The sequence below is a fragment of the Embiotoca jacksoni genome, unplaced genomic scaffold, assembly GCF_022577435.1.
Source record: "Embiotoca jacksoni isolate LCO1_2020_lvr unplaced genomic scaffold, fEmbJac1.0.p SCAF_77, whole genome shotgun sequence".
NCBI classification, from domain to species: Eukaryota; Metazoa; Chordata; class Actinopteri; family Embiotocidae; genus Embiotoca; species Embiotoca jacksoni.
Genome location: NW_027185433.1, coordinates 785846 through 809066, shown reverse-complemented (window position 1 = coordinate 809066; position 23221 = coordinate 785846). Strand labels below are relative to the sequence as shown.

Genomic DNA, 23221 nt, shown 5'->3' with positions numbered 1-23221 from the left:
TTCGAGCAAGCTTACTGGACAAACAACCAAAAAAACTCAGCAGATACATAATTTGAGGGCATTTTTGGAGCGATGGTGTTATTAAAGGGTTAACCACGTTGAAATAATGCGTGAATTTAGAATCAGAATTGCAGCAGAACTTTTAGCTAACTGAACCGAGAAGATATCTGAAAGCTAACTGGACCTAAAAAGCTAACTGATAACTGTACCTAGAAGCTAACTGGACCTGATGCCTTCGTCACCTCTGAGCTACCTCTTAAACTACGAGCTACCTCTTAAACTACGAGCTACCTCTTAAACTACAAGCTACCTCTTAAACTACAACTCTTAAACTACAAGCTACCTCTTAAACTACAAGCTACCTCTTAAACTACGAGCTACCTCTTAAACTACAAGCTACCTCTTAAAGCGGGAAATGTTCAACTTTCTATTGATCGTAGCTTTTAATCCATAGTTGATCAGACGGCGTCGAGTCGTATGTGTTTGACACGCTGTAACTCAGGTGAGTCCAAGCTTATTAAATGTGGACGGACACAAACACACACACACACGCTTGTCTTTCGGTACTTGTGAGGACTCGTGGTGATATGATGCATTACGAGGACCTTTAACCTAAATCTAACCTGAAGCCTCAAAACCAGCGTTGACCGCTGAAACAGCAGCGTGTTGAAATGTCCTCATGTATTAAAGAGGGAAAAATTAATAAGAAATAATACCCCAAATAAACAATAGTCAGTCAGTCAAAGGCCGCGTAAATAGTTTTAAACGACACACAAAATGCCACAATATTGCAGAACAACACCTATTATAACCGATTTTCGCCGACAGAACACATCGCTAACTCACTAATACGACTAAACCCGCATACCTCGTACACCGACGTTAGACACGAGCTATTACGTAGCCTCAGTAACGAGCTGAGTGTGCAATAATCTCACCGGTGTTTTCTCGAGGCTTCGTAACGGCCGTTCAGAGTATTGAACATCCAGTTGATACTGATGATGGTGATGATGATGATGATGATGATGATGATGATGGCATCGTAGGGAGAGAAAAAAAAAAGAAAAAAGGACGAAGGCAGTTTTAGTCGAGCTGAATGTTTTTTTCCTTCAACAGGTTAATATTTTATCGGATTTTCCGTCTGCTGCAGAACTGGAGTCGGAGAGAACTTGTATTTTGGAGGAAAGCGTTTCACCGAAATATTACGATGCATGATTCATGGAGAGCAGGCTGAAGCTCGGACGGGCAGCGAACGCATCGCCAAAAATTAAATAATGTCCAGAAAACGTAAAGATCGTATAGAGATGTGAGTTAAATTAAACACGAAAGCTCGGGAATTTTGTGGATTTTCTCCTCTATTTATTTTTTCTAATTATAAATTAAAAAGTCTGTTGTGCTGCTCCGGCCTCTAAAACAGGCGCTGCTGCTGCTGCTGGCGGCATGTATTAGTCATGGATGTGTTAACAAGGGCCGGATGCTTTGCTGCCGCTCAGCCTTGCTGCTAATTCGTCCCAGCGGTCCGACGGCGGCCGAGCGCTCGGCGAGGCTGCGTGTTGTCCGTCACAGCTGTTTGTACGACAGCTGTCGAAGCTGACAGGTTTTTTACGTGTCCGAGTTTCCTCGTCTCTCCGCTGTCAGTCCGGATAACGTCACCCTACCTACCTACCTCCTCACTCAATTGTACTCTCCGGCTTCAACGCTTCCTCCCTCCACCCGGCCGAATATGCTGATGTCAGCGCTTTGTTGTCGGGTCGCACGCTAAACGTTCCCCTACTTCCCCCCTCTGTTTGGTTCTCTTTGAAATGAAAAAAGGGGGACGAGGTGGAGCGTTTTTCCTGCTTCAGTCCTCGTTAAACAGTCCAGGTTTTGGTTTATTTGTTCAGAGCGTCTGAAACAACAGCAGCAGTTCCTGAACTGCACAAACACGAAAAACAAAAGGGGCTTCGGAGCAGGTTTCCTTTTTAGTCCGGGAGGCCGAGTTTATTTTTGATTTAAGAGAAAAATCAACCTGTTGGATGAGACTCGAGTGTTGGAGCTTCGTTTTTTACGTGTATTTGTAGAATCGGAAGCGCTGAGGACCCGACGTCGAGCCCTGTGGGACGCCTCATCGTGCAGATTTGTGGATTAAAAGTCTATTAGGTTAGGTTAGGTAGTTACTTTATTAATCCCCGAGGGGAAATTTTTTTCGCGACAGCAGCATACAGAAGTTCAGCTGCTGAGTTTCAATCAATAACAGCAGCCGAGATTTCCTCCTACAAATAAATATACTTTGTCTTTGTGGTTGTTTTGTCTCTTTATGGCTTTTTTGTCTTATTGTGGTAATATTTATTTTCGTTTTGGTCATTTTGTGTCTTTCTAAACGTGCTTGTGTCTCTTTGTGTCCGTTTTCAGTCTCTTTGCGTTTGTTTTTAATCTCGTTTCATTATTTTTGTGTAACACATACAGCTGTGTCCGTTAGCAGGGCGTCCGTTAGCAGGTTTCCGAGCTCTCGGTCCTTCAGTCTCTTCAGGTTTAATCTGCTCGGCTGCTGTTTGATTTCGCAGCCTGAAACTCTGCAAACAGTCGGCCGGTTGGAGGTCGGGGGGGCCGGTCCGTGGTTTCAGGGTCAGTGTGTGTCTGTCTGCTGGTCATGTGAACCCTCCGGTCTGCCCGAGCTCAAACACTTGTTGTTTTTCATTCGTCCTGTTTCCAGTTTCTTTGTTCTCAGCAGTTCGGTGATTAGAGTCTCTGAGCCAGAAAATCTTTCTGAGAATTTCCCTCCTCCTCCCTCCTCAAGGTTTCCACACTGGTTTGGATCAAGTGTGTTTGTGTTTTATACTAATGTTGTGGGGACTTCATTCTTGTTTACACAATCATGTTGTGAGGACTCCAACAGGAAGTCCTTATAAGGTAAATCAGTAAATCTTAAAGTAAATTGTGGCCGTAGGTGAGTTTTCGTCGGTAAATGTAAATCTGTGAAATGTCCTCAGAAGTGATGTAAACATGACGGAGTGTGTGAGTCCGAACTTGGCAGTCTCTCTTGAGAACAAACTCCCACGATTGTGTTTTTTCTCAGAAAAAAAAATGACTTAAAAAGTGAGTAAACAAGTCGAGCTAAACTAGTCCGAAGTGGTTTTACACACATTTCCCAGAATAACCCACAAAAATATTTTCTGATCTGAGCTGATTTGAGAGCAGCTTAAAAAAAACTCCCACAGAAACGTTAATGAAGGAGAGAACTTGATGCTTTTTCAATGGGAGTCTATTGGAGACAACTCCTAGTGGCCTTCAGTGGTATTACACTTTAAGGCATTTCTGCATTGACCTCATTTTTCAAACCTGGAAGCTACAAAACAGTTTCATATACAGTCTATGGGTGCTGACAGAGAGTCATGTGACCAGCAGAGGTCACGGTGAGGTCAACACAAACACCCCTCAGGTGTCTTCAGGTGCTGCTGGTCTGTTCAAAACTTTGTTTTCTTTCTGTTCCTGCTGGTTCAGCCGAGCAGACCGAAGAGAACTCAATTATTAAAACTAAAACACATTTATTATTACACAGCTGTCAGGGAGGAGGAGGAGGGGACGGTGGTGTGTGTGTGTGTGTGGGGGGGGGGGTGTTGAGGAGGAGGAGGGGGGGGATGAGGAGGAAGAAGAGGAGGAGGGAATAAGATGGGGGGAGGGGGAGGGATGAATCCTGTCTTAAAGGATTTTAAGATCATTTCTCTCTGAACCACCTGCTCTTACACTTGGTACCAAGCGTTACCATGGTGACAGGCGTGCTTTAGTTGTGGCTGGCTGATGTTGGACCGTGTGACCTCTGACCTCCGCAGCCCCCTCCCTGATGTCCCACCGGTTCGTGACGGTGCGCCGCGGCAGCCCGGCGGCCCGCAGCGGGCAGGTTCAGCCCGGCGACCAGCTGGAGGCCGTGGAGGGTCGACCCGTCGCCGGCCTGCAGCACCGAGACCTGGCGCAGATCCTGAGGAGGGCCGGGAACACGCTAAGGCTCAGCGTCACGCCACGGCACCGTACGGACATACACAACAATACACACACACACGTGGAGATACACAACATTACACACATTAATACACACACACACACACACACATGGAGATACACACAACAATACACACACTAATACACACCAGACTGTAGAGTTCATGGAGGCAACAAGTGATAAAGATCCTGTTTTAACTCCTTTCCTCTCCTCGTCTCCTTGTCTCCTTGTCTCCTCTCCTCGTCTCCTTGTCTCCTCTCCTCCTCAGACTCCTCCTCCATGTCAGAAGGAGCGGACCTCGACATTGACGGGCGGCAGATCAAAGGATCCAGAGGGAGGTCAAAGGTCACTCTCGCTTTTTTTATTAATCACGTATTTCCTCGGTATCAGTACACAATGTTACTGTAGTACCAGCAGTACTGGTCATATTACCAGTACTGCTGGTACTACCGGTACTGGTGGTACTACCAGTACTGGTGGTACCAGCAGTACCGGTAGTACCAGCAGTACTTCCTGTCTCCAGGACGAGTCAAGGTTCTACAATGTGGATCTGGAACGAGGTCCGACTGGGTTCGGTTTCTCTCTGCGGGGGGGCAGCGAGTACAACATGGGACTGTATGTTCTGGGACTGATGGACGGGGGGCCGGCTCAGCGCAGCAACAAGATACAGGTACACACACACACACACACACACACACTAAACACTGTGTACTAATAATACTCTGCAAGAAGAAATAAATTAATCTGGAGTCTCCAACGTAAAATCACTCCATGGACTCAGAGACCAGCAGGGGGCGCTGCAGGCTCTTCAGACGAACCCCCGCCGAGGACCTGCTGTTTATCTGAAATATTCAGCAGCTTCACTTCCTGTCTGCCGCTCGGAGACTCGGAGCATCAAACATTCAACACTTGCAGCTGCTCGGCTCGCCGTCCTTTAAATTATTCCTCAGGAAAAAGAAAAAACGTGTTCGTTAAACACTGCTCGGCGCCCCCTAGAGGCTGCACAGCTGGGGGAGAAGCGACAGGCGGATGAAACTGAGGACATTAGGCCCCGCCCACTCCAGCCTTTCAGGAGAGGAGTTGTAGCTTTTTGAATGGGAGTCTGTTTGGAGCCCCTAGTGGCCCTCAGTGGTTTCACAGTTTGGGACACTTCTGCATCGGCTTCACTTTTCAGACCTGAAGATTATATTATTATAATATAATATCTTTACATACAGAACATGGAACAAAAAAACATTTCACTTATTCTCAGGGGAGCTGAACACATCACGTTTGTCCTGAGGGGGGCGCCGGACCAGGAAACGCTCACGTAAAACTTAAAAAATCTGGACTCAAGTGAAAGAAAAATTTTCAATTAGATGAATAAAAACTGTCTATTAAACTTGTTTTTTTGTTTTAAATTTTTTAATAATAATGTAAAGAGAGCTGAATTTAAAGAATAGGTAATAATACAAAAGAAAATTCACGTTTAAATTTGATATAATTAGGTTAGGTGTTCCTGTGTGGGCGGGGTTAAACTAGGTGTGTTAATGTGTGGGCGGGGTTAGACTAGGTGTGTTCCTGTGTGGGCGGGGTTAGACTAGGTGTGTTCCTGTGTGGGCGTGGTTAAACTAGGTGTGTTAATGTGTGGGCGGGGTTAAACTAGGTGTGTCCTTGTGTGGGCGGGGTTAAACTAGGTGTGTTCATGTGTGGGCGTGGTTAAACTAGGTGTGTCCTTGTATGGGCGGGGTTTAACGAGGCACGTGCCTGTGTTTCAGGTGTCCGACCAGCTGGTGGAGATAAACGGAGACAGCACGGCGGGGATGACTCACAGTCAGGCGGTGGAGCAGATCAGACGAGGAGGACATCGAATCCACCTCGTCCTCAAGAAGGGGAACGGATACGTCCCCGACTACGGTGAGTCTCCGCCGGACTGACCGTGTTCACGCACCTGAAGACGCAGGTGACCCGACAGCCGGACGACTTCCCGCTCAGAGTTTTTGAACTTCCTCTTTATCGTCTGTGATGTCTTTCCTTCAAAAACGCTTCTTTCATCTTTTATTCAACTCAAAGTGAAGTTTGAGCGACGGATGTCTGAGACCACGGGTCAGGTTTAGGACCACTTTTGTCGTCACGGCAACACCAAACACGTTTTTTTTTTATTTTGGTCAAGTAAAAACTGCGTGGTCACGGTTAGTAAAGAAAATTTGCAGCTTTGTCGCCTCCCGGATTCGAACCCCGTCCTCTCACGTGAAAGTTCGTAAAACCAAGACACCTGCTGCCTCCCGACCCCGTTTTGCACTTCGTCTCACAACCTCATGTCACGTGACCTGCCTCTGCGATGTGTTCTTTTTTTTTTTAATGTCTGGACGGCGCTACACGTGTTAAACATGCTTCCCTCTAGTGGACAGGCGGGTGTATTACACGTTTTCACCATGATGTTCGTTTTAAGTTACAGCAAACGAATGCGGTGACTTTGTGTCTCTTTAATTCATTTACTTAAAAACAGCTCCTCTCTTTGTGTAAGTTTAAATACGAGAACAGCGCCCCCTGCAGTCTGGTTTTAATCAGACTGGCTGATAAAAACAACATAGGAATAATCTTGAATTTTTGAAAAAATTTACTGTAAACTTTTCGCATAATTCTCTTTTTTTTTTAAAAGACTTAAAAAAAAAAATGAAACGTTGAATGAAGTTGAAAACCAGTCGATCAGGTAGAAAAATTATTTTGGATTAATTGATCGTCAGTTTATTGGCTGAATGTAAAAAATGAAGTTCGACCATCAAACAGCAGGAACGTCCGTTAGAAGATTTTAACGAAGCGGGTCGAGACCTCTCCGCAGGTCAGAGGTCAAACTTCACTGATCACTGATCAGCTCCTTCTGCTCTCTCCCCGTTTCTCCTTCCTCCTCCTGTCCTTCCTCATCCTCCTCCTCCTCAGTGGAGCTGTCCAGCCTGTCTCTCTGTATGACCAACTCCAAACAGGGGGAACCCTGCTTCTACGTGATTGGACGCACTGAGAACTCGCGGTCGGTAACTTCCTGTTCTGCTTTCGGCTTCTTTCTTTTTTTTTTTATTTCACTCTGTCGTCCTTCATCTTCTTCATTTTCATCTTCATCATCTTTTTCATCTTCATCATCATCATCACCATCATCATCATCATCCAGCTGCAGCCACTCAGACGGTTTACGTGTCGTTAAAAATCGCCGCGGCAACACGTGACGCTACGACGGTCTGCGTGTGCTCGTTTCACATGTCAGCATGTGACAGGAAGTTACATGCATACACGCCGTGTTAATTTATGGCATGTTATTCACATTTCATACGTGTTTTCAGTTGTCACGTGTTAAATTATATGTTCATGATGTTATTACCATGTTTGTTTTGACACGTGAACATGTGGTTATGTGTTGTTGTTTTTTTTACATGTTATTAATGTTAATTAGATGGAAAAGGTTTCCCATGCATCACATGATCATGAACATGTTACATGTAACATGCATGGGAGTAATGTGTCTTTAACGTGAACATAACGTGTTTTTAAACGTGTTATTTTGTCGTTTTCAACATTTACAGACGTGATTTTTAATGTACACAATAAAAACATGTTAATTTGTTGTATTAACATGTTCATAAATATAAATTAAGATGTTGTGACACGCTTCATGTTGTTTATGTTAATAAACATGTATTTAGCGTGTAGCATGTTGTTGTAAACACCTATAAAAATGATTTATATTCTTACTGATGTGTTTTTACTATTTTGTTTACATTATAATTATTTTATTATATTTTATTTTTATAGCCGCTGATAATCAGACAATAATCTGCATCTGTTTTTCCCGCCAGGCCCTGAGGAAGGAGCCCTCTCCCCCTCCTCCTCTTCACACACAGAGGAGCAGGATGTGGACATGGTAACCATGACAACCGCCTCTCTCAGCCGGCACGCGGTAGGAGGCGGTGGTACAGGAGGAGGAGGAGGAGGAGGGGGAGAGAGGAGGAGGAGGAGGAAGAGAGAGGGAGAAACCAAACGAAGAACAGGATCAGGAGGAGGAGGAGGAGGAGCAGGAGGAGGAGGGACTGTGCCTCCTGATCTGGACCTGGACATAGTGGAGGAGGAAGCACGGGAGGGGGAGAGGAAGAGCAAGGAGGAAGAGGAGAAGGAGAGGAGGAAAAGGAAGGAGGAAGAGGAGGAGAGGAGGAGAAGGAAGGAGGAAGAGGAGGAGAGGAGGAGAAGGAAGGAAGAAGAGGAGGAGAGAAAGAGACGCAGTCATACTGTCAGGCAGAAGAAGCGGGACGACCAGAGGGAACAGGGGAGGCGGAGCCGGAGCTTACCCAGAATCGGAGCTCAATTCTGGGACGCAACGCCTTTGGAGGAGGGGGTGGAGGAGTCTGGAGGAGGAGAGAGGGAGAGGAGGAGGAGTGAGACGAACAGCAGGAGGAGGGCGAGAGAGGAGGAGGAGGAGAGAGATGACGCTGCCACCGGACACGCAAAGGATCCTGGGAGCTCGGCTGCAGGTCAGAGAGCGGTGTTCTCCTTCCTCATGCCGATGAACGACGACAACGACGGACGGCAGTCCGACAGCGAATCAGCAGCCAGCTTCTCCGAGGTCAGCCTATCAGCAGCCAGCATCGCCACTGCAGGGTGGACGGAAGAGTCTGATTGGAGGGGGGCCGAGTCGTCATGGCGACAGGGGAACACCCCAGGCCGCTGGCTGAAGCCGAGCCCGCAGAGACTGACACAGGTTCTGATTGGCAGTCGGCTCAGCGGGCGGGAACTTGTGGGCGGGCTCTCTCTCTGATTGGCCAGCAGTGAGGACGATGTCCTTTTTCATTCGCTGAATTTTTTTTTTATTGGCTACTTATAAGGGCTTTTTGATTGGCGTGCTGAGAGACGACCCGCCTCCTCCTGTGTCCTATTGGACGTCAGGAGACAGCTTTGTCTCTGATTGGAGGATGAGAGGCGAGCAGAAAAGGGGGGCTGTTCCTGATTGGTTGGTGGGTGTGTTTTGAGGCCTCTGATTGGCCAGTGACATAAACAGCTGCACATGAGCCGCCTTCATTTTAATTTTACCCATCATGCCCCATCAGTCTGGTATCATGAAGCCATCGGGCTGTTTCCTGACGCTCTGCAGTCACGATGCTGATGCACGTAAACCGCGGTTACCATGGTGATGGTCGATCTCCATGGACAGTAATCTAACACAATGCTTTTATTGCTGAGTAATTAGTAAACATAATCTAATGTAATGTAATCAATCATTTTCTAGTAACGAGCTCAACACTGTTGGTAGCCAGGGCCAATCACCATGGTAACCTAATTAAATGGGTTGTGGTTACCGGGGTCATCAGATTAGATCGCCTCTAAATGAGGTTGATCACCATGGCAACCAGATTAGAAAACCATCGCAATCAGGGTAAATCACCATGGTAACCACGTTAGAACACCATCATAACGAGGGCTTATCACCATAGTAACCACATTAGAACACCAACATAACAAGGGTAGGTCACCATGGCAACATCATCATATCAGATTGGTTGTGATGTACCCCGGTTACCGCGGTGAAGACGTATATTTCTGCCGCTGTATCCTGAGCCGACCCGGCTGCAGTCACGTGACTGTCCCGTGACGTGATTGGCTGTCAGTCCGACCTCCGTCCAATCAGCTTCATGAGTCCAGTGATCAGGATCAGTGATGCGTCCAGACCTCCACCCTCCGTACCAAACAACGCCCTCTACTGACCGGCATGTTTTATCGTCAAACATGATTCGAGTCGCGTCTGACGGCGACTGTAAAGCCATACCGCAATGAATCGTGGGTAATTCAATCAGAAACAAGTGTGCAGAAAGTCCAGCTGAACAATGCGTGATACACATCCGCTCTGCTCGTAGCTTCATCTTCATCCTCATCATCCTCACCCTCTGACTCTAAAACCGTATGCAAACGACGTGTGGGGGCGGAGACTACGAGCTGTTCTGTGATTCTGTGTAATCTGAGCATGTGAATATCACTGGAATGATTTTTTATTTTTATAAAGCTGAACATGTAAAGGCTCACTGACATTATTATTATTATTATTATTATTATTAATAGAGATTAAATAGAACCAGAGATGATCGATTTGCCTGCTTGCTTGTAAAAATGAAGAAAAAAAAAGAAAAAAGCCCTGAAGATGTAACAGAGCCATTAACACACACACACACACACACACACACACACACACACACACACACACACACACACACACACACACACACACACACACAGATGTCAGGTCTGGCTGCGGTTCCGGTTGGCTTTTTTTCCAATAACCATAATGCGCCATGGCAACATGTGACCCGTCTCTACGGCGACAGCAGGACGACCTGCAGCTCTGGATCAGAACCAAGTGCCTCGTTTTTAGTTTTTTTTCAGCCGTCGTCGCCGAGGCTGCAGAAGACGCCGCCGCCACTTACTGTCCCATCAGATAAACGCCAAGAGACACCATGTCCCATCATACACCCCCCCCCACACACACACACCCCCACTCCCCTCCCTTGCCTCCACCTGCTCCCACCCATCCATGTTTTCATATCTGAGCGTCCTCATGTCATCGTGTCTCCGTCTCGTCTCCGCGTTCACGACCAAACATGATCGGATCCCGATTTGACGCGGCGACACTTAAGACACGTGATTTTTATCGCGTCGGAAACGTAGCATCATAAAACGCGTAAACATCACGGCGCCTTGTCCGTTCATCACGTGATGATTTGTTTTTACATCATTCTTTATTTTCTTTGCGCCATTCAACGACCTCAGCGGTTACAAACTACAGCTCCCACAAGCCCCGCCCCCACCGCCCGCGCTGCCCTTTAGCCACGCCCCCTCCCCTCTGTTCTCTCGCAGGGCGATTTGGATCTTTTTGTCTTCTATGCATTTTCTAAGACTGTCTGCCGGCGATACGATTCCTCGGATCGCATCGCGCGCCGGGACTCGAAACTATTCTGACGAAAAGGTTCTGATTATTCAGGTTCTGGTCCTCATTTAATAAACAGCTAATGTTAAAAGAAATAAGTTGGGGAAAATATATTTTATTCACTCTTGTTTCTACTTCGCTACAGAGACATCGGATTCAGGACAGTTAGCTTAGCTTAGCATGAAGACCGGAAGCAAGAGGATAGCGAGCAGCTAGCTTAATCGGTCCAAACCTCCACAGACGACTTGATTTATTTCCTTTCGTTCTTTTAAAGTTTTGTCCCAAAATAAAAGCCCATTTTTAATTTCCTTCACACGTATTGAACTTCAGCATCTGAAGGAAAAACGTTTTCATACTTCAGAAGCTGAAAACAGCCGCTTAAAAACTTACTCCAAACATTTGATCATTTATAAATGTTTTGGTTGATGATTTTTTTTTTCATGTGCTTTAAATTCCTCTGAAGATCAATAAATAACATGAAATCTGTTTCGTCTGAACAGCGACAGAAGTGTAAAAACAGTTTGTGGTTTTACGCTAAGTTTTGCGCTAGCAGTTTCCCTCCGCTTCCAGTCTTTATGCTAAGCTAGGCTAATATCCTGAACATGTTCGAGATTAATCTGTCTGGGAGAAATGTTGAAATATTCTTCAGAGATGCTAACATTAGCCTCTACAAGCAGTTAGTTTGTTGAAGATGCTAACATTAGCTTCTACCTACGAGCTTTGTTAGCATCGGTTCTCTGCTGCACATTTACAATCTAAAACACTCAAAACAGACTCAACTGGAGTCGCATTAAAGTCACAAATCATTTTAAAATAAGTGTGAAAATTTGTTTTCTGGTCGTTAAAATTTTCAGGATTTTCATTCTTCAATTAAAACTTCTGTTAATAACAAGCTAATGTTTGTTAACGAGCATGCTAATTCACACACAGATACACAGCTACAAAACTTGAACTCCAGTCAACATATTTTTCAACCTATTAAATTTTTTGTAGACCGATATAAATACATGTAATAGATTATTTGCATATAAACACCATTTAATTAATAATTTCTGGTACCGTTTTTTTTTTAATTTTTTGTGCAATTCATAACATCTTTAATTTTATTTTATTCAATTTCAAATGAGAAGATTTTTGTGTCATAAACACAAAAAAAGCCCCTTGAATATAGTTTAAAACCTTTTTGAATCAAAAAATTAATCTCCGAATAACTATTAACACCTAAAAAACTGTTTCCACATAAAACTGATTCATCGGCTCATCCAAACACATTTAAATCAACAAGACAACAAACAAATAAACACTACACAAAAAAATCTGCAGTTTATTAAACCGGCAGGTTTCTATACCGGAACTAACGTCACGGCTGTTTATGAGCACGTGGACCCGGAAAAACCCGAACAGGTGCGTTGAGCTCACCTGTCTGCAGCTTCAGTCTCTGAAGGAGATCCCGACGAGTCCGGCAGTGACCCGCGGGTCCACCTGGCCGCAGGTAGCCGCCATTCAAACCGGAAACAGGAAACCTGCAGCCCCGAGTTGGAAAAAAAAGGAAAACCGACAGGTGTGTTTGATTTGTCACGCAGCGTGCCGGCGGGGCGGGGATTAAAATCAGCGCGAGGGAGTGAAGGAAAAAAGTGCGTTTTTACTGTCATTCAAAACTTGGAAGCAGTGTTTTTATTTTTGATACTGAAACCCTTTACTGCTCTAATCTGACGGATTTAAATCAAATTAACCTGATTAATAATTCACGCAAATACTCCTTAAAACTGTAAACGTGCTGCTGTGAATATGTTGAGATGATAATAAAGACATGACAACACAGATCCTGAAAAAAAAAAACTTTTTATAAACACATCAAAATCTTTGTTTCTTATTTTAAAGTACAAAGTGTCAATAAACTCTTAAAACTGGAAACATTTTCTAACAGAGAAATCTGCTTCATTCACATCAAACAGGAGAAAAGTTTCTCTGCAAGTGAAGGAAGGAAAATAAACACACAACAAACAGAAATCCAACACAAACAAGACAACAAAACACAGCTGAGACTTTTTTTTTATAAAACACTGAGGTAGAAACGTTTTTTTAAAGCTGCCCGAAGAAACAAATCGAAAACTCCGAGAGATGAAGGAGAAAGCTGAGGACTTCATTACCCACAAGTCTCGGCGTGCAGAGTGAGTCCAGTTGTTTCCTGTGACGTTTAAAACTTTAGGTTTCAAGTAGAAAAAGTAATTCAATCAAACGATCAGCGAACCGTGAACTCACCGCAGACGCTCTGCTGTCCGACTGTTATTACGGACAGTGAACTCACCACAAACTAAGTGTGACTGTGGGCGTGTCCTCACCTGCTCAGGTGAGTGTGTCCTTCCTCCACGGGCGCTTAAACTACTGAACATACAAATATTTTAATCTCTTAAGAAGCTGCGTTGAACTTTTAAAGTCCAGGCCAAAGGTCAAAGGTTAATTTTCGAGGCAGGGCCGACAGGTGAGGCGGGGCGGGGCCACCAGCAGCTGGCAGGCAGGTGATCGCACCTGCAGTTGACGGACGGGGAATCGAACCTTCGACCCGCGGCAGACGATCAGCTGTTCCAGGTCCAACAGCAGAGACACCAGCTGACACACACACACACACACACACACACACACGTTAGCTTCGTTAGCATTTGGAAGCTAATGGTGTCACCAGCTGATTAAATCCAGACTCTTTAACAGTTTCATATTTCGGCTGTGTGATTTCTAATGTTACCGACGGTCACCATGGCAACCACCTGTTGTTTTGAGTAGCAAATACTTTCTAATAGCCTGTTAGCATTACTGACGTAACTACTGCTACTGATATGTTACCTGACGTGTGTGTGTGTGTGTGTGTGTGTGTGTGTGTGTGTGTGTGTGTGTGTGTGTGTGTGTGTGTGTGTGTGTTACCTGGCTCAGGTGTGTGATCTTGTGTGTGTGTGTGTAGTTCAGTGTGTGTGTGTCTGGCAGCCGTCGTCTCGCTACGCTGACGTAGAAGCAGAAATCAGGCGGGACGTGGACGACGGTGTCGGTCATGGAGGACAGCTGAGGACACGAGGACACGAAAAAACCTTCAGCTACTTTTTGAGTCATTTTTTTATAAAAAAAAAAAAAAAAAAGATCAGTTAGTCAGATTTAACAAAACTTTATATATATATATATATATATATATATAAACGTTTTATTAAAAAACTTTATATTTATTTAAGTATTTATATTAATTTGGAGATTAAAAAAAATTATGATTTTGAGAAGAATGACATAAAAAGTTACATATTTAATAAAAAAAAAAATGAAGACGAAGCGGTCGTGATTATAAAACTATGGAATAAGACGTGAGTCGTACTCTGGAGCTCTGCAGCAGCTGCAGCTCGGGTCCGTCGGTCAGAACCGCCACCCAATGAGCCGGCAGCACCGCGCTCCTCAGCGCCCGCAGCAGACGCAGCAAGCCCCGCCCACCTTCCACATCATCGCCGGCCCCGCCTCCAAACAGGCTGAACGACCCTGAACTCTGGAAAACAAGGTGAAGAGAAGGTGGAGGTGAAACACGGTCTGACTTCCTGTTCCGTCTCTTGACTGAGGATGACGGACAGCTCCACCGACCAATGATATGAACTCCGGGGGTTCGTAGGTGACGACGTCAGACGCTGTGACGTCATCGGTGATGTCAGAGGGAATCGATGAGGTCGTCGGCGTCTCCTCGTCGGAGTCGGAGTCGGAGCCCGGCACCTCCACCTCCACGTCAAAGTAGACTTCCGTCTCCGTCGCTCCTTCACGGCACACCTCCTCCATTAGCCCCGCCTCCTCCATTAGCCCCGCCTCCATCAGCTCTGCCACTCCTCCCTCTGCTCCATCTCCCCTGCACAGATCGATCTCCACAGCCTCCTCCTCGTCTTTGGGATGAAGATGAAGAGGATGGAGAGGAGGAGGAGGAGGAGGAGGGATGAAGGTGAAGTCTGTGGAGACTTGGAGGACAGAAACGTCCTGGAGACAGAAGACAGACTGAAGTCTCACTGTTAGAATCCAACAATTAATTTGAACATTAATGTAAATATTTATATATTTATAATATTGCGTATAAATTTGCATAATAAAATCATCTCCTACTTTTATATTATTTGCTATTATTGCTGCGTTTCGTCACCGCCGACGTAAAACACAACATTTCCTGTTGCTGCTTCACAATAAATGTTCTCCTCTGCTGAACGAACCTTCATGCTTTTACTGTGAAGGAGTAACAGGAAATGTGTCACTGAGTTACCGCAGCGGATCGAGTTCAAATGTAACAGCGAGGAACAACACAGACAACATAAACACAAACAAAAAGGAACACAAACAACACAGACAGTTTACCTGAGGCAGCAGCCCCGACAGACAGGTGAGGGCGGAGTCAGAGAGGAGGCTGGGAGTAAAATGGCCGCCGTCCAGAGTGAAGCTCAGCTGGAATCAATGAAAGCAGAAAATCACAGAAACGTAAACACGTTGACGTGTTTATGTTTCAGACATTTTTATTATGTTACTGAACTTTTGATCTTTCCTCCGACGCTTCCTCGTCCCAGACGTGTGCGACAGGCGTTTCCGCACTTCCTGTTTCCATTGTGTTGTTGTGCTTTCCCATGAACGTGGAGTGTGTGTGTGTGTGTGTGTGCGTGTGTGTGTGTGTGTGTGTGTGTGTGTGTGTGTGTGTGTGTTATTGTGTGAAGCACTTTGTTTTACAATATATTCAAATAAAAAATTGCTCTATAAATAAATAATATTAGTTTATTCAGTGCTGAAGTTTTGATGTTGAAACACGGGACAGATCAGTGTGTGTGTGTGTGTGTGTGCGTGTGCGTGTGTGTGTGTGTGTGTGTGTGTGTTACCTGGAAGTGCATCCTGATCAGGTGTCCAGCAGGTGGCAGCGCCGCGTCTCCTCCGACCAGCGGGAACTACACGGGCAAACACGAACACAAACACGGTCAGGAAAGTCGTTGCCGTGACAACAGACGATGCTTTCAACTGAAAGACATGAAGAAGCTCTCTCTGGATAGTGTCTCAGAGCTGCTGGTGGTGCAGCTGCTCCCCCTGCAGGTCGGAGGGAGAACTGAACATCTTCACCAGCAGGTTCAAAGGAGTCCAACAAATGATATTCAAGAGTTTTTTACTAAACGTTTTTTTAACACCTCAAAGGATGATATTCACCTCCAGTTATTTAATGAAGACAGCTGGACCAACCTGAGGTGGCTGCATCTCCTCCTCCTCCTCGTCCTCCTCCTTCTTCATCAGTAGTTCAGACCAGTCATGCTCCTCTGACTCTCTTCCTTCCCTCCTCCTCCTCCTCCTCCTCCTCTTCTTCTTCTTCACCTGCAAATCACATAAACTCATATTTAATATAAAATAGACCAAAGACAACATATAAAATGTTGAACGGAGACATTTTATTGTTTTATGAAAGATTTTGAATTTGACGGCAGCAACACGTTTTTAAAAAAGTTGTGACAGAGTCAACAAACGACTGGAAAAGTTGCATAATGCAAAAAAAAACCCAAAAAAACACCTGGTGGAACATCTGACATCTCGTTAGGTTACCATGGCAACACATCATGTAACATGATTTGGTATAAAAACAAGATCATTTCAGAGGCAGAGATGGTGGAGAGGTTCACCACTCTGTGAAAGACTGTGTTGGAAAATAGTTCAACAATCTAAGAATAATGTTCCTCAACGTTAAAACTACAAAGAATTAGTGGATTTCATCGTCTACGGTTCATAATATCATTAAAAGATTCAGAGAATCTGGAGAAATCTCTGAACACAAGGGACAAGGCTGGAAACTAGTATTGGATGGTGGTGATTTTCGGGCCCTCAGGCAGCACTGCATTAAAAACACACTATTCTGGAGTGGAAATCACCGCATGGGCTCAGGAACACTTCTGGAAACCATCGTCTGTGAACACAGTTCTTACTCAGAGACCCAGACGGACCCGTGGATCCGTAGACTCACCAGAACCAGACAGCGTCTGAACCGACACCTCTGCTTCTTCGTCGAAGGACCTCCGAACTTCTTCATGTCCCGGCAGAAAACACACTTCCCACAATCCTCTCTGATACACGCGGGACACCGGTGACACGCCACCCGACGCTTCTGATGGGTCGTGAAAAAAAAAAAAAAAAAAAAGTTTAATTCTTTTTTTGTCAGAATTGAATTGTAGTAGACTGGGGTTAAAGGTCAAAGGTCATTTGGTGATTCACGCACACGTGTATTTCACACTCACGCGAAACGGCGATGCCGAGTATTTTGGCGGGCTTTCCTCGTTCTGGTTGGTCGTCGTCGTCTGGAGGACCAATCGGTGGCCGGCAGCGGGGTCACATGGTGGAGGACAAAATGACTGTTCAGGTGCTGAGTGACATCACAGACCGACAGGTGACGTCTTACCTTCTTCAACGCGACGTTCGGCGGATTCTTTTTCTCTGGAATAAAACAACAAAAACAAGAAAAACAAACAGAAGTTTATTGTTGTTTGTTGATCGAACTGTGGCGACGTCAGGAAGTGACATCATCGCCGTCTGTCAGGTGGACAGGTGTGCGTTACCTGTTGGACGGCGACGGGAGTCTTTGCGTCCGCGGCGGGACGGCGGCCTGTCGGAAGGATCGAGTCACGTGACCATCAAGAGGAGGGACGTTCATTTATCACTTCTTATCTGGCTCCTCCCCCCTCTCTTACCTGCCGTCGTCTGATTGGTTGCTGGTACAGGGTTCTGACGGGTCGATGATGTCGCCGTCGTCGTTGCGTCTCTTGGGGCAGCGGCGGTGGGCGGGGTCAGCGGTGACATCATGGCAGCGCGTCAGCCTCAGCGCACGGGGCCTCCTCGGCCCGCCCGCAGGGGCTCGGTCCACTTGAACTTTGACCTCCACCTTCTTCACGAATCTCTTCGACCTCCTGCGGTCGTTCCACTCCGGCGACCGCGTCCAATCAGAGTCTGGCTCTGGGTCACGTGACCTGCCCCGCCCTCCGAGCCCCTCCTCCTTCAGTCCGTCAGGTCTCAGACGAGCGATGGCGATCACGCAATTCTTTGTGTCTGGGAGCAGCTCCCTCCGTCGCTCCTCCTCTTCCTCCTCCTCCTGCTTCTTGGTTTCCACGGTAACCACTCCGTCCATCCCGACAGCCCTCCCGGTTTCGCGACGTGTCGAACGCGGCTCGTTTTTCTCCACGTCACGTCGCCGCGTCACCTCGACTGGAAGAACAACAACAACAACAACAACAACAACAACAACAGATCCCTGAGGAACGTCTCCATGACAACGAACATGGCCGACCGTTGGCTGAAACTTCTTCTCACCTTCCAACTCAGTCTCCGCCCCTAAACGCAGTTCGTCCAATCGCTCCTCGACCATTTCAGGAACTACAGGACTACAAACAAACATAACGCAACTTAACTCAACCGACAGAAAAGCAACGCAACGGACTCCATGAAGACACACAACATACCTTTAATAACACACACGTACACACTCAGCGGACATGTTTCAGCTGCGGAGCTCGCGGTGGACTGAGTCCTCTTCCGGCCCGCGCTGCTCCTCTCCAGGTGTGTGTGCTCACCTGTTTCCGGTCTCTCTGCTGTTGCGGTCGCGCGTCAATAAATCATTGAATTAAAGTGAGTTAAGCAGTTTCGTGTCTCGCGGCTCCGCGAGCTCCTCCGCTGTCCCGCTGCTGCCTTCAGGGTCCCAATGAGCGTCGGAATTCACATCAACGGGACAAAAAAAACACGACATTGGACAAAAAATTTTTATTTTAAAACTCTGCGTAGCCGGTCTTTGACGTTTAAACTGAAATCAAACCCACAGTGTTTGTGTAAAAGTTTTTAAGCCTCTCTCAGAGTCTTCATTCAACCGATTTTTCTGTAAAAACTTCACAAAGTGAGCGACTCCATGGCAACAGGGTTCTCCGACATGACAACGGGTGTTGAGGATTCTTTTCTTACCCCAAAAAAATGAGACCCAAAAATCTGACAGGAAAACACAGCTGGATGGTCGTGATCTTCGATAATCTGGAGTGGAAATCAATGCGTGGGCTCAGAAACACTGATGTTGAAGATTTTATGTTTCACCCCCCCCCCCCAAAAAAAAATTTTGACACCGAAACCTGAAGTTTCTCCGCTCCAGTTTCAGGTCCGTGGTGACATCACGAACGTTCACGTACCGAGTGGTCATATTAACGGGGCTACCGCCGGACAACGATGGTGACCTGTGGTGACCTCGTGACCTTTTCCTCTGCTGCCACCCTCAGGACAAACTTCACATATTCTCTATGTCGGTGCGTGTGTGTGTGTGTGTGTGTGTGTGTGTGTGTGTGTGTGTGTTTTCATGGCTGCTTTGCAATCTGTCAGTGATTCTGTCCAACAGTTCTGTGGTTTAATGTCGTTAAGATGTAACAGTTCGCTCTCCAGCCGTTTGCTGCGTGTGTGTGTGTGTGTGTGTGTGTGTGTGTGTGTGTGTGTGTGTGTGTGTGTGTGTGTGTGTGTGTGTGTGGCAGCACCAACGGCTAATGGAGCCCCTGTGTGTGTTTATCTCTCTCCACATATAAATATGAAAATGTGCGTGTGTTGTGGTTGCAGATGTTTCGTGTGATTCTCGAGTGCCACCCGGATGCCGGATGCCACACACACACACACACACACACACACACACACACACACACACACACACACACACTCTCAGGGCGTCACTGGCCGTCCTCCGACCACTAACCGCCTTCTCTTCAGCTCCCTTTTCTTGGCCCTTTTTTTTTTTCTGGGTCCGGAAAACCAGAAGCCTCCTGCGTTGCACAACATTGGCCCCCAGCAGACAGCGGGAGGCCCTGAGGTGGTGTGGGTGGTGTGGGGGTGTGTGGGCGGAGAGGGGGTTGTGGGAGGGGAGGGGACATGATGCCTTTACTGACTGCTTCTGACACGTGATGCCCTGACTGACTGGCTGTGGCCCTCTACTACCGCCTTTCTATCTGGTTTCTTCTTTGGAGAGTTTTAACATCATTTGTGGACGCAGCGATGAACTGTGTTTACAGACGATGGTTTTCAGTGTTCCTGAGCCCATGCAGTGATTTCCACTCCAGAATAGTGTGTTTTTAATGCAGTGCTGCCTGAGGGCCCGAAGATCACCACCATCCAATATTGGTTTCCAGCCTTGTGCCTTGTGTTCAGAGATTTCTCCAGATTCTCTGAATCTTTTAATGATATTTTGAACCGTAGACGATGAGATCCACTAATTCTTTGTAGTTTTAACGTTGAGGAACATTATTCTTAGACGGTCTTTCACAGAGTGGTGAACCTCTCCACCATCTTCACTGCTGAGAGACTCCGCCTCTCTGAAATCATCTTTTATACCCAATCATGTTACTGAACTGGTGACTCAGTCACAACTTTTTTTTAAACGTGTTGCTGCCATCAAATTCAAAATGAGCAGATAAATGTCATAAAACAATAGAATTTCACCGTTTCAACATTTGATATGTTGTCTTTGGTCTATCTGTAAATAAATATGGGTTTAATGGATGTCACATGACTGTGAGGTGTTCAGGTGTTTCTGTTTACATCAATCGACGCTCAATAATCCATAAAAACAGAGTGAAAAGTTGTTTTTTTGCAAATTTATTAAAAATCAGAAACTGAAATATAAACGTAAGTGGGAGGGGCCAGGCTGGACAGCTCTGCCTCTGATTGGTCAGCCTTCCTCTTCTTCATACTGGTCACTTTTCTGTTTCTGGTTCGGATTCCGTCTTTCCTCAAGGCGAGCGGCCGGTCGACCTGTGAACAGGCAGCGAATACTACATGTGCTACTTTGGTACTACGAGTACTACGAGTATGTGTGTACGCGGCTGTAGTCTGCAGTACCGTTCGCAGTACCTGGTGCAGTTTGTAGTAAAGGCCGCAGGCGTTGCACACCGGTTGTCTCGCCGTGTTTCTCCTCCACAGAGTCGTGGTTTCGGTCCCGCAGTTCACACACCGAGTTCCTTTTCTCGGAGTCACCGTCTGCAAACGCACAAACACGTTCAGATGCTAACCCTAGCTTAGCATAAGGACACAGGAAACACGTCGGAACAAACCTACGAACAACTGCTGCAGTTAATGAAGATACAGGCGTGTGTGTTCCTGTGTGTGTGTGTGTGTGTGTGTGTGTTATCTCACAGCTCTCCTCTTCGGCCTCAGCAGTGGTGTGTTGTTGACTTCCTGTCGGAGGCTGCAGGTGTTACACAGGTGTCGACCCACGGCGTCTCTCCTCCACAGGGGGGCGCTGCTCGTCCCGCAGCTCACACACTCGCGCTGCCCTGAACAAACAGAAGCACCACACACATCAGCACACACACACACACACACACACACACACACACACATGCACACACAGGTGCAGCTCACGCTGACAGCTAAGCTCTCACCTGGTCCGCCCCCCCCGCCCCCAGCCTGAACCTCCAGGTAACATCCAATCACCTGAACCGAGGGAGGGAGATGTGTACAGGTCGCCATAGTTACTGCTGCATCCAGGGGCCGAGGAGAGGAGGCAGGTGGGGGGCAGGGTCAGAGCAGGTTGACCGTATAAGGACGAGCAAGGTGGAAGATGAGAAGGCGGGACGTCAGCGGAGCCGAGCGACTGACAGCCGGAGTCGTCCAACCAGAAGGACGGACTCACGGCCTCGCATCCCGCGAGATGCGATTGGAGGAAAGTGTCTGGAGGGGCGGGGCCAACCTGGAAGGAGGGAAATGAAGTTAAAAAAGAAGCAACAGCAGAAAAGTTGAGTCTCCGTCAGGTATGTTTGTTGGTGAAACCTTCAGATTAAAACTCAGGGCTGAAAAACCTCCACCGCATTGTCAGGAGAAATATTTTTTATATTAAGTATAGTTAGAAATAAAGTCGAGATTATAACTCAAACTTTTATAATACATTGTTAAAGGAAACCTTTAATCACAAGAGGAATTTCTCAAATCAACTTCCTTTAACTTTGATTTTAATATTTTAATGGCAGCAGGGAAACTTATATTAAATCAAAGATGGTTAAAGTGTTTAGAGCCGATTTACATGAAGCACGAATTACTGACTGAAGTCAAATTAAACGAGTGAAAGTTAATTTCAAGCAAAATAAACTGTCAGCTGGTGAACTAAAATATAAATCTGCAGAAAATAATTTCACCCTAAAACTGTCAAAGATGATTCAAACTGGATTTTCAGTCAAACGGTTGTTGATTTTTTCATTGGAGTCTAAAAAATAAAGAGAAAGACCTTAAACAGTCTGATTACTGAGAGACTCTGGAGCTGCAAGATTATTATTATTATCTGATTAAAAAGTTAAATAAACGTGATTCTGACCTTCACGTTGAACCTCGATGACGTTTCAGATCTGGAAGTCACAACAGCCGACGACCAATCAGATGACGGCGGGAAATATGACATCATCGCTGCGTTTCTGACTAAGAAATGAGGGACAGAGTGAAAGCTCTTCTAATTATAGAGGATCTCTGCTCCACCACAATTAAATCATAAAAAAAAATCAAAGAAAGAAAAAAAAAAACTTCACAACCTGAGATACTCACGACGAACAGCTGCTTGGAGTCATCGGAGTCGGACTGCTGCTCTGAGGAGACGCGGAGGAGGAGGAGGAGGAGAAGGAGGAGGAAGTGTTTGGAACCTCCCACAAACTCTAAGCTGTTTTTTTTTTTTTTATTTTTGAGTGATGAAACATTAACTGAAATGATTTGCAATTTCATTTCTGCAAAATGGATGATGTTAAACACGAGATCAATCTGTCAGTACGCTGGAGTCCTGGTCCTGGTCCTGGTATTGGTCCTGGTGCAGGTCCACGTCCACGTCCAGGTCTAGCTCCTGGTCCTGGTCCTGCTCCAGGTCCAGGTCCTGGTCATTCAGGGATCCAGTCCAGAGCAAGAGAAGCCAAAAAAAGAGGCTGAGTCCACGAAAGAAAGGAAAACAAAAAAAGAAAAGAAAGAAAAAACAAAAACAAAACGAAAAAACAAAACAAACAAAAAAAGAAACAAAAAACCAACAGAAAATAAAACAAACAAAAACAAAACCATCAAAAAGTAAAGAAAACAAAGAAAACAAACAAAAACAAAAGCAAAAGCAAAAATAAAAAAAATAAGTTGAGTTAAAATGGGCTGAAAACCTTTCAGGATCAGAATTTTTTTAATTCTTTGTTTGGTTCATTAAAAGCGGTCAGAACATTTTGTTGTTGTTGTTTGAAGAGTTTCAGAAAGCCGATAATAAATAAATAAAACAACAGAAAAACTTTTGTAAACCAGCTGAGAGTCTGTGACGA

The 23221-nt window shown here is 45.8% G+C and overlaps 3 protein-coding genes across 4 annotated transcripts in view; 1 reads left to right on the top strand and 2 right to left on the bottom strand.

Moving 5' to 3' along the window:
• Positions 1 to 10074, top strand: part of LOC138215569 (membrane-associated guanylate kinase, WW and PDZ domain-containing protein 3-like) — a 31769-nt gene extending 21695 nt beyond the window's left edge. Inside the window, 5 exon segments of the mRNA XM_069177809.1 lie at positions 3810 to 4004; positions 4245 to 4321; positions 4500 to 4646; positions 5734 to 5872; positions 7804 to 10074. Coding sequence (XP_069033910.1) covers positions 3810 to 4004; positions 4245 to 4321; positions 4500 to 4646; positions 5734 to 5872; positions 7804 to 8756 — 1511 coding nt within the window. The 3' untranslated portion in view covers positions 8757 to 10074.
• A 2668-nt stretch (positions 10075 to 12742) lies between these two features.
• On the bottom strand, positions 12743 to 18352 carry mbd1a (methyl-CpG binding domain protein 1a). Its single transcript, XM_069177813.1, has 13 exons — positions 18243 to 18352; positions 17627 to 18137; positions 17495 to 17541; positions 17338 to 17372; positions 17177 to 17236; positions 16906 to 17046; positions 16137 to 16265; positions 15785 to 15850; positions 15276 to 15362; positions 14526 to 14906; positions 14269 to 14433; positions 13833 to 13967; positions 12743 to 13523 (listed from the first exon to the last, which is right to left on the bottom strand). Exons 1-13 carry the CDS (start codon positions 18325 to 18327, stop codon positions 13371 to 13373), a joined length of 1995 nt encoding a protein of 664 aa, XP_069033914.1. The 5' UTR covers positions 18328 to 18352; the 3' UTR covers positions 12743 to 13370.
• Positions 18353 to 20538: 2186 nt separating this feature from the next.
• Positions 20539 to 23221, bottom strand: part of cdk20 (cyclin dependent kinase 20) — a 7403-nt gene continuing 4720 nt past the window's right edge. Inside the window, exons 8-14 of one of the 2 annotated variants that reach the window (XM_069177796.1) lie at positions 23202 to 23221; positions 22482 to 22849; positions 22258 to 22358; positions 21332 to 21639; positions 21084 to 21223; positions 20802 to 20927; positions 20539 to 20702 (exon numbers count right to left, since the gene is read on the bottom strand). The exon at positions 23202 to 23221 is cut by the window's right edge and continues 204 nt beyond it. The gene's annotated coding sequence lies outside the window, so the exon portion shown is untranslated. Of the gene's footprint in view, positions 20703 to 20801; positions 20928 to 21083; positions 21224 to 21331; positions 21640 to 22257; positions 22359 to 22481 lie in introns of both variants that reach the window. The other variant, XM_069177795.1, reaches the window with a different exon arrangement.